General features: G+C 30.9%; 1 protein-coding gene across 1 annotated transcript; it reads left to right on the forward strand.

Annotated features, from left to right (window-relative positions):
- The first annotated feature begins 1,918 nt into the window (after positions 1–1,918).
- On the forward strand, positions 1,919–2,884 carry LOC127540817 (olfactory receptor 10AG1-like). Its single transcript, XM_051965686.1, has one exon. It carries the CDS (start codon positions 1,961–1,963, stop codon positions 2,882–2,884), a length of 924 nt encoding a protein of 307 aa, XP_051821646.1. The 5' UTR covers positions 1,919–1,960.
- Positions 2,885–10,801: the final 7,917 nt, after the last annotated feature.

A 10,801-nucleotide genomic window follows, 5' to 3' on the forward strand; every position in this document is an offset into this window, starting at 1 on the left:
GCCAAGAAAACCCAAAGGGGTCAATCAGACATGATTGCATGACTAAATAGCATCAATGATTATTTGGCGAATTGGTGGACAAAATTTTACATTTGAATCTCACATTTTGCAAATTTATTAGCAAACAGATAAGAAATTTGCATGCTAAAAATGCAGAATGATATTAAACTTGAGTATTCGACAAATAAACTAATTGAAACTGATGCCTTTCACAGATTACATTAGTGCCCAAATTCTTGAGTAAAATTTAGTTCATTAAGAAAAAAAAATTCCTGAAGTACCCTTAAAACAGTGTTAACTGCTTAAGTATTAAAAGTGAAAAACATATTGATTTTCCATACCAAATATTCTTTCTCTTAAAGCTATGTGAAATGAAAAAAAAATAAAAAATATGCAAGCCAATTAAAAGAAATCAGACAAATTTTTGAATGCAATGAATTCTCTTTCATCATATCATACTAAAGATGTGTTCTATGAGTTTATTGAAAATAAGTTGGTATCCTAATATTTAAAAAAAAAAAACTATTTTGTACCTATACAATCTCCTACAGATCATTAATGAATTAGATTATCAACAGAATGTGGCTCAGTGGGACAGAATTCCATATAAAATAAACATGAAGGAATAGTGGTGATGACAAAGATATCTTGAAGTGAGTAATTTTTTACAATTTTCAAAATATTTTGAATGTATTATTTCAATTATTCTTTATTACAAAAAATGGGTGGAGCTGGAAATGTCTTTTCCCATTTATAGATGAGAAAGCTATTACATGAGAATTATTATAATTTAATCCACTTTATTTATTTAATGATTGAATAACCATTCTAAATGAGATCCAATCATATGTTTTCCAGAATAGAACTGACAATTGCTTCATTTTTTTTCTAAGATTCAGATACTAAAAACTTAAATGCTATTAATACATTCTCAAGACAGACAATCATAGACATTGACCTGAAAGAGATCTCAGGAGTTAATTACTCTATTCCTTTTTAGTTTATATGAGGAAGGCAAAACCCTGTAAAATTAAATTAAAACCTCATTGTTGAAATGAGACAAGTCCATCATAATTGATGATTACAACATTTGTTGTTGTTGTTGTTTTTCTCACTTAGCATCAATTCCTGTAACGAATTGGAATTGACATGTGATATATATATATATATATATATATATATATATGCTAGCTAGAAAATTTGGGATATAATTCTCATGAATTAGTAATTCAAGGACATGAGACATATTCACTAATCAAGGTGCCCAGGGGATGCCACACTGAGGAAAGAATGAAGCTGAGATAGGCCTTGAGAATATGGGGAGATTCTGATGAGACATGAATAGGGAAAAATATTTCCAGGGAGAAAGAAAGTCATGAATAAAGCTTAAAGGGTTAACATAACAAGGAGTATAAGATAGTAATATTTGGGGAAATTAATAATATATTAAATTTCTTCTATTTCATATCTTTTGTGAAAACTATGGCTTCTGATATCAGGACAGAATTACATTTCAAAATAAAAATAATCTGGAATGGTGTTTCTGGTGTTATATATAAGATTTAGGTTGATTTCAAAGGTTTTACTGGATGACATTTCTTAGATCCATATTTTCATCCAAATATCCAAAAAAGATAGTCACAACATTTAGAACATTCCCTGATGCATATTACATATTTAATCTAAATTCATTGGTTTCTTTTGATTTCAGAACAGAGAATATAGAATGTTAAGACTTAGAATTGACATTGAACAACAGAACATTACTTTTTAGATATAGAATGGATAATTCAACAAAAATTAAAAAAGGTAAGTGTGATATAGGAGATCATTTAATCAACAATTTCTGTTCCTCCCACAGGCAAATTTATTTTTCTGAGGTAGAAACTGAAGCCTAGGGAAAGAAAGGTATTTACTTGTTCTGAATTCAATATTTCCACACCCAGAAGAAATTGAGAAAATGGAAAGAAGCAATGTTACATTTGTGGTAGAATTCATTCTCCTAGGATTTTCCGATCTTCCCAACTTCCGGAGGCTTCTATTTGGAATTTTCTTAGTCATCTATATGAATATACTTATAGGAAATGGCCTCCTCATTGTCATAACTAAGACCAATCCTACTCTTCAAACCCCCATGTACTTTTTCCTTGGAAATTTTTCCTTCTTGGAAATTTGTTACACATCAGTCATTCTTCCTAGAATGCTGGTAGACCTTTGGACTCAGAAGGGAAACATTTCATTCCTGTCCTGTGCTATACAAAATTGCTCCTTTTATATTCTAGGAGTTGCAGAATGCTTACTCTTGGCTGTGATGGCTTATGACAGATATGTTGCCATCTGCAAGCCTCTTTACTATCCTATCATCATGAATCGCAAGATGTGTATCCAGTTGGTGATTGCCTCCTGGACCATTGGTATTCCAGTCTTGATATGGCTCACATACCAGATTTTCTCTCTGAACTTTTGTGATTCTAACGAACTCGATCATATTTTCTGTGATGCTCCACCATTACTGGAGGTTGCTTGTGGGGACATATATCAGAAAGAGCTCTCTATCCATGTTGCTGCCCTCTTTTTTGTCACGACGCCCTTTCTGTTGATACTCATATCCTATATCAAAATCATCACCACCATTCTAAAGCTTCCATCAACCTCAGGGAAATCCAAAGCCTTCTCCACTTGTTCTTCTCACCTCATAGTTGTTGGTTTATTTTATGGGCCTGGTAGTATTGTTTATTTGAGACCCGAATCCAGTCATTCAGCCAAATCAGATAAAGTCTTCTCTATTTTATATACTACTGTTACTCCAGTATTAAACCCTATGATATATAGCCTGAGAAATAAGGATGTAATTGCTGCACTGAAAAAAATCCTTCCAAAGTGATGTGATTCATGAATGAAATTGTCAAATTTAAAAATGTTTTCCTCTCCATTTATTCCAATGATGCTAATAATAAATTTCTGTGTTTTTTTCATAAAATATTTACAAAATACTGAAAATAAAGTACAGAAGATTATATTTTTAAGATATTCAACAACTGTTTCAAATATATATATTTTATTTTATTAGACCTTGACTGGTTATGAAAACTGTTCTTTATCTCAAATGGTAACTACTCTTAACAGAAAAATTGAGTGCAGCTTTATTATATTTTGTCTTTTTGTCCTAAAAATATTCAAACTTATTCCTTTTACTCATAATTTACTTATTTTTATATTGATCACCTTACCATGTATGTGTGTGTGCCTTTTAAGGTGCCTGCTATGTGCCAAGAATTGTTCTGTGCCAGAAATGAAAATTTTAAAAAAATCAGCACTTGCCTTCAAGGGAGGAGAAAACATAAAAAAGAAGTTCAAGTTGGGTTGGAGAAATGGAGTGGGCCCCAAGTATTGCCTAGTACTAGGGGCATGATGTTTCATGGAGTCCAAAAATATGACCTGTTCTTAAGGAAATAGGAGAAAGATACACACAAATACAAAGACAGAGAGAGAGAGAGAGAGAGAGAGAGAGAGAGAGAGAGAGAGAGAGAGACAGAGAGAGAGAGAGCAACAGAGAGAGAGACAGAGAGAGAGAACAGGGAGGGATATTTAGAATGTTGCACACAGCTTCATTTCATATCAGTTCTTAATTCCACATAAGATCAAAATATCTACAAATGAAAATATAGAATATTGAGTTGAATCTTTCTTTTAAAAATATAATATGGAATATAAGAATTGAATTGAATTTAAAAGCATAAACCAATAAAGTTAAAGGTTGGGGAAACTTGAGAAAGAAAACACCATATCTCAGAGAAATATTATATAAGAATAAATTCATCTTTTCATTTATATCATTTATATATAGTCAGAAAACAAGTTAACTTCCTATTTATAAATTCATTATGTAAAGATACAGTAAAAAAAAATGGCAGGAGACTTTTGTTTTAATGGTCAAATTAATCCTCTTGTGATTTTTCTGACCCTTCTAACTTCCAGGGATTTCTCTTTGGGATTTTCTCAGTTAATCTCCATTTTTATAAAGGAAACATTGTCATTTTTTTTTTTACAACCAAAGTTAATCCAGCTTTTCAAACCCCCATCTACGTTTTGCTTGGAAACTTTTACTTTTTGGAAATGTTCTGAATTTCAGTCACTATCTGTAGGATGTTGTCAGCCCTTTGCACAAAGAAGAGAATCATTTATTTTGTGTGCTGTGTTATACAACTCTGTTTTTTATATATAGTGAAAGGCAGTATCCACAATGGGATGTGATAGTCTATGATAATAAATGTTACCATCTGTAAGCTTTTCAACCATCCTCTCATCATGAACCACAAGATGTGCCTCCTAAAAGTCATTTTCTCTTGGATCTATGGTATTCCACTTTTTTTAGACAGATATATAATATATTCTATTTGCTTTTCTGTGGTTTCAAAAAATTCATTATCCAACAACAAGACTTTATGATGATCAATTCTGATGGACATGGCTCTCTTTAGTAATGAGATGATTCAAACCAGTTCCAATTGTTCAGTGATGAAGGGAGCCATATACACCCAGAGAGAGGACTGTGAGAACTGAGTCTGGACCACAACATAGCATTTGTATTCTTTCAGTACATATTTACTTGCATTTTGTTTTTATTTTCAGGTTTGTTTTTCCTTCTTGGTACATTTTTTTCTTGTGCAACAAGATAACTGTCTAAATATGTATACATATATTGGATTTAACATATATATTTTAACATATTTAACACGTATTGAACTATCTGCCATCTAGGGAAGGAGATAGGGTGAAGAAAGGAAAAAAATTGGAACAGAAAATTTTTCAAGGGTCAATGTTGAAAAATTACCCATGTATATGTTTTATAAATAAAAAGCTTTAAAAAAAACTTCAATAATATATTCAATGATATCTCATCCCTACTCACAGTGGCCTGTGGAGACACCACTCCACATGATTATTTTGTCTATGCTGATCCTGTATTGTTTGTTTTGCTTCCCAAGCTATTAATTCTCATACCATGTGTTACCTAAAATTGCCATCAATTTAGGGTAAATTCAAGGCTTTTTCCACCGGTTTTTCCCACTTTACAGTTGTGGATCTATTTTATGGGGCAGTAATCATTATGTATTTGAGTCCTAAGTTCAACCATTAGCTAAAACAGAGAAAGCTCTCTCTCTTTTTATACCATGTAAGATCCATCTTTAACCCCCTAATATATAGCCAAAGAAACAGGTATGTTGGGGTAGCAAGATTGTGTAGTAGATAGAGTATGGCCCTGGAGTCAGGAGGATGTGAGTTCAAATCCAGCATTAGGCAGAAAGAAGGATGGGAAGAACTAAAGAAATAAAGAATAAAGGAAAGATTTTTTTAAAAGGAAAGGATGGAGAAATTAAGAAAGGGATAGAGAAATTAAAAAAGACAGAAGAATATTATAGTTGAACTAGAGAAATTAGTACCAAAGAGGTTGAAGTTGTGAAGCAATAATCAAACTACTGAAGATTTGTTATTCTTTCTTAGTCTCTTATGTTCTTTAAATATACTTTGTATTCCCCTTTCTCTATCTTTACTTTATCTTTAGTAAGCACATTGCATTTACATGGAGGCATTCTCTTTGACAATATCAGACAATTGCCTGAAATTCACATCTCAATATTCTGGGTCTTCACAGACCCACTTAACCACTGTAAAGATTTATTGTGAAGATTGGGTAATATCAGAATATCTTTATTTTTTTTTTCTAATCCAAGACTGAATTTTCCTATATTCCTTGACCTGTGCAGCCCTATTAATTTCCTAGAGGAATGACTTTACTTCCATGTTACTGTTTTGGTATGAAAGGTTATTATTCATCCTTCATTCTTGAAGAGGGCAATGATATCAGGGAGGTGATGCAATAATGAGCAATTGAATTTGTATTTAAGTAAGAGAGACCTGCTGAATGGGGGATAATAGATTGACTGAAAGAGAAAAAGACAAATAAAGAGAGACGGAGATCAGATTAAGAAAAAAAAATTGGTTTTACAATCTTGAGGCATTTCTTTATCCTGGTGCCTTATTTCGGAATACTTTTAATCTTATATGGCACCTATCTAAAATAAAACATCCAATTCTGAAAATTATGTTCTCATTTTGCTGTGACCAGGCCAGAAATACCATAAACTCCTCTCTCCTGGATATTATGACACCCTTAATATGATATAATTTCTTATTAATTTTCCATTAATATTACATTTGAACTCATTCAATTTTCAATCTTGTAATACACAATTTTTTTTAATTTAAAAAAGGTATGTAAATTCATCTCAGTAAAACTGTCCATGTAACATAAGTTCTTGATATAAGTAGGCTTTATGTTTAATTATATTGAATTATATTTTATCAAATGTTACTGAAGTTTGTTTCACATATTTTGTTGGGATATTAAATCTTCATCACAGTATGTGAACTATTTCATCTATTTCTGTAGTAGTGTGCATTCTAGAAATTTTCAGCCTCTTGGAATAGTATTCAAACTTTCATCAGTCAGTCATGAGCATATTTAAATAAGTAAATTAACTTTGTTGTTTTTCAGTAAAATTCCCTTCAAAATTTCTCAATTGCTAGAAATGTATTAAATTCATGCTCATTAAACTGCACCAGAAACATTAGAAAATAAGATATATGTGAATCACATAAAAAAGTTTCCTGAAATGATTGACTAGTAGGTAATTGCTATTGCCCTTAATATATTAATACAGCTGTTCAATAGAGCTAACAATCTAAAAGACTTGCACTTGGTTCTCTTGCCTTATAACTTATTAATTTTTGACTATTAGTTTGAAAATAATTCTTTCACATCATCATTCCTAATAGAACAATAATTTTCCTTCAAAATTCTAAACACAACTTGTTTTACCACTTCTTGGGTTGATGCTCCCCTTCTCAATATTCCCATATCTTTATCCCAATAAAAGGAGGTCCTGGACAGCATCTTTCAAGAAATTATCAAGACAAATTGCCCTGATATCCTGGGACTAGAGGGAAAAAGAGCTTTGAGGAAATCTATCAATTATCTCAGTAAAGAGATTGAAAAATTAAACTTCCTAGGAACATTATAAATACATTTCAGAACTATCAGGTCAAGGAAAAAAAATAATACAAGTGCCCAGAAAGAAACAAACCAAATATTGGGAATTCATAATAAAGATTACACAGTTGCAATATTAAAGGATCAGAAGTTTTAGATCATGATATTCCTCAAGGCAAAGGACAATTACAAGAAAGAATCACTTACTCAAAATTGGTAATTCAATGAAATGTAGAAAACCCAAGCTTTCATAAGGAGAGCCAACCCAAAAACTTAATCAACAATATTAAGACCTAAGAGAAGCATAAACAGATAAAAAGGGAAAAGAAATGTGATTTAAAAGAATTAAGGTGTTTATAGCACTGCATGAAAAAAATGATACTTATAATCTTTAAAAAAATATCACTAATAGCATAGCTAGAAAGAATATAGATAGACAAAGAGTATGGGTATAAAGTGAATTTGAGGAAATGATCTTAAAAAAATTAAGGGATGAAAAAGAGGCATACAATAAGTGGGGATGGAAGGGAGAGATGGAATGAATTAAGTTTTCACATGAAGAGGCACAAAATACTTATTCCAGTGAAGAGGAAGGTGGGAAGGTGGGCAGTAAACCTTACTCTCCGCAGTATTTAATCAAAGTTGGAATAATATACTCAATAAATTGATGTAGAAATCCAACTTTCCAGACTGGGGTATATGAGGGAAAGAAATTCTATAAGAGGACAGTTTTGGTTTTTTTTTTTTTGGGGGGTGGGGGTGGATTGATAGAAGCGAAGATAGATTGGGGGAGGTGGTAGACAAAATAAAAAAATGATTGGTAAGGAAAGAAAAGGTTAAAAAATAAAGGAAAAGTAGGGTTGAGGGAAATACATAGATAGTAATCTTAACTGTTAATGTAAATGGGATGAATTCTCCCATAAAATAGAAGTGGATAGCAGAATGGATCAAAAATTAAAATCCTATACTGAATTGTTTAAAAGAAATATATTCAAAGCAGACAGGTTCACACAGAATAAAGGCAAGGAGCTTGAATAAAATCTATTATGCTTAAGTTGAAGTATAAAAAGCAGAGTTAGCCATCCTGATCTCAGACAAAGTAAAAGCAAAAAAAAAAAAAAAAAAAAATAGACAATTAAAAGAGATAAGCAAAGAAACTGCATCTTACTAAAAGGAACTTCAGATAATGAAGTGATAACAATATTAACATATTTGCACCAAATATTATAGCATCCAAATTCTTAAAGGAAAAATTAAATTAATCATAGTAAGAAATAGAAAGCAAAACTATATGAATAGGGGAACCTCAATTGTCCTCTGTTAGAACTTGAAAAATTCAACTGCAAAATAAAAAAGGCAAAAACTAGGGAGGTAAATAGCATGTTAGAAAAATTAAATATTATAGAATTTTGGGGGGAAATGAATGGGAAGAGGAAATATATGCATATATATATATATATATATATATATATATATATATATATATATACACACACACACACACACACACACACACACACACACACACATATATATATATTTTAACAGCACATAGCACTTACAGAAATTGACCATGTAATAGGGCATTAAAAACTTCAAAAATGTGTAGTCCTAAAGAATAAATGGATCAAAAAACAAATCATAAAACCAATAATAATTCCATTAAAGAAAATAACAACAAAGGGATAACACACTAAAATTTATGACATGCAGTGAAAGCAATATTTAGAATTTTTTTTCTATACTCTTTCATCAAAAAAGGAAAAAGAACAGATAAGTGAATTGGACATGGAACAAAACAATAAAAAAGGAACAAATTAAAAATCCCCAATTGAACATCAGATTGTAAATCCTGAACATCAAATATGAGATTAATAAAATTGAAAGAAAAAAAATACTAGTTAGTTGATTTTATATTTAAAAAAAATAAGATGAAAAAATCATTAGTTTATTTAATTAAAATGGAGAAAAATCTCAAATATCAAAAATGAAAAGGGTGAAATCACCACCAATGAAGAAGAAATTAAAGCAATCATTGGAAAACATTTTGCTTACTTACTCAGCCTCATTTGTGACTTTTTGTTTTCCAGCCTTACAAGTAGATTTTTATCAAATGGTGAGTTCTTATCCCAAAAGAAAGGATCTTTGGAGTTATCAAACTCTATATGGTAGTATGGGCCTTGACAACAATATAAATATTTGTTATAATTCACTTGTGAACCCATCTGGCCCAGTGGATTTTTTCTCTAGAAAGGTCATTAATAGCTTCTTCAATTTTTTTTTTCATAATAAGGTGTTATTTAGGATTTCTATTTCCTGATTTGTTCATCTAAGTAATTTAAAAATAAATATTCATTAATTGTGCTTATATTATCAATTTATTGCTGTAAAAATAAGCAAAATGTTTCAGGATTTATAATTTACAATTCAATGGCAAAATAAATAAGACAAAAACTAGGGAGATAAATAGCATATTCTTAGTCTCAGACACAGAGGAGGCACAGAAGAGTCTCTCAGCCACAGCCACAGAGAAGACTTCAGAGTCGTCTCTAGATTCCAGAGCCCATCTTTGACCAGCTTCGTGGTGGCTCTCCTGCCTTCATCAATTCTCCATCTAAAGACTTAGGCCCATCTAGAGATCCTCCAGAGAGTTAGCCTGGATATTCAGTAATTCAATACAATCCCAATAGATGTGATGAAAAGACCCATTTGCAACCAGAGAAAGAACTTTGGGACTGAATATGGATCACAACATTGTTTTATTCATATTTTTTGTTGTTGTTTGTCTTCTTGCCTTTTTTCTTTCTTTCTCATTTATTTCCTTTTTGATCTGATTTTTTTGGTACAGTGTGATAATTGTAGAAATATGTATAAAATAATTGTACATGTTTAACATATAGTCAGTTATATGTTATTAAGATAGTAGGTAAGGAAAGGTAGGGAAAAATTGGGAAAACAAGATTTTTTAAGAGTGGATTTTGAAAACTATCTTTGCATATATTTTGAAAATACATAAACTATTATTTTAAAAAAATTATTTTGTTTTTAATGTAGCTAGGGAAAATATTAAATAAAGAAAAGAAAATAGAGGAAAAATAGACAACTTTCTATTGAAGAAATCAAAGCTATCTATTGGCATAGAAGGAAGTATTCTAAATCAATTTTGAATAAAGAAATGCAAATTATAGTAACTGAGGTACACCTCACTAACTCCTATCAGATTGGCCAATGTGACGCAAAAAAGGGAAATTGATAAATGTGGGAAAATGTGGGAAAATTGGGACACTAATACACTGTTGGTGAAGTTGTGAATTCATCCAACCATTCTGAAGAATGAACTAAACTAAACTAAACTAAATTAAACACAAAGGCCAAGAAAATTGTTCATATACTTTCATTAATCATTACCACTATTGAGTTTATATCCCAAAGCAATCATAAAAAGTGAAAATGACCTACCTATACAGAATATTTATAACAGTCATTTTTGTAATGGCAAAATAACGAGAATTGAGTAGATACCATCAATTGGGCACTGATTGAACAAGTTGTGGCATATAAATATAACAGAATATAATTATGCAACAGAGTCTCTTTTTTTCCAATCAATTAATAACTGTTTTCAAGCAAGCACCGATATTTTATTTTTCATCACGTGCATGTAATATTATAATATCTATAATGAATTATTCTACTATTGAATTATTCTGCAAGTTTTCTTTCAGGCTTCCAGAAGGGACTTAGCAA

Source organism: Antechinus flavipes, chromosome 6 (assembly GCF_016432865.1).
Source record: "Antechinus flavipes isolate AdamAnt ecotype Samford, QLD, Australia chromosome 6, AdamAnt_v2, whole genome shotgun sequence".
Lineage (NCBI taxonomy): Eukaryota > Metazoa > Chordata > Mammalia > Dasyuromorphia > Dasyuridae > Antechinus > Antechinus flavipes.

What these genes read in the sequence shown, in the direction of transcription:
- LOC127540817 (XM_051965686.1), top strand. Translation starts at nt 1,961, where the DNA reads ATGGAAAGAAGCAATGTTACATTTGTGGTAGAATTCATTCTCCTAGGA.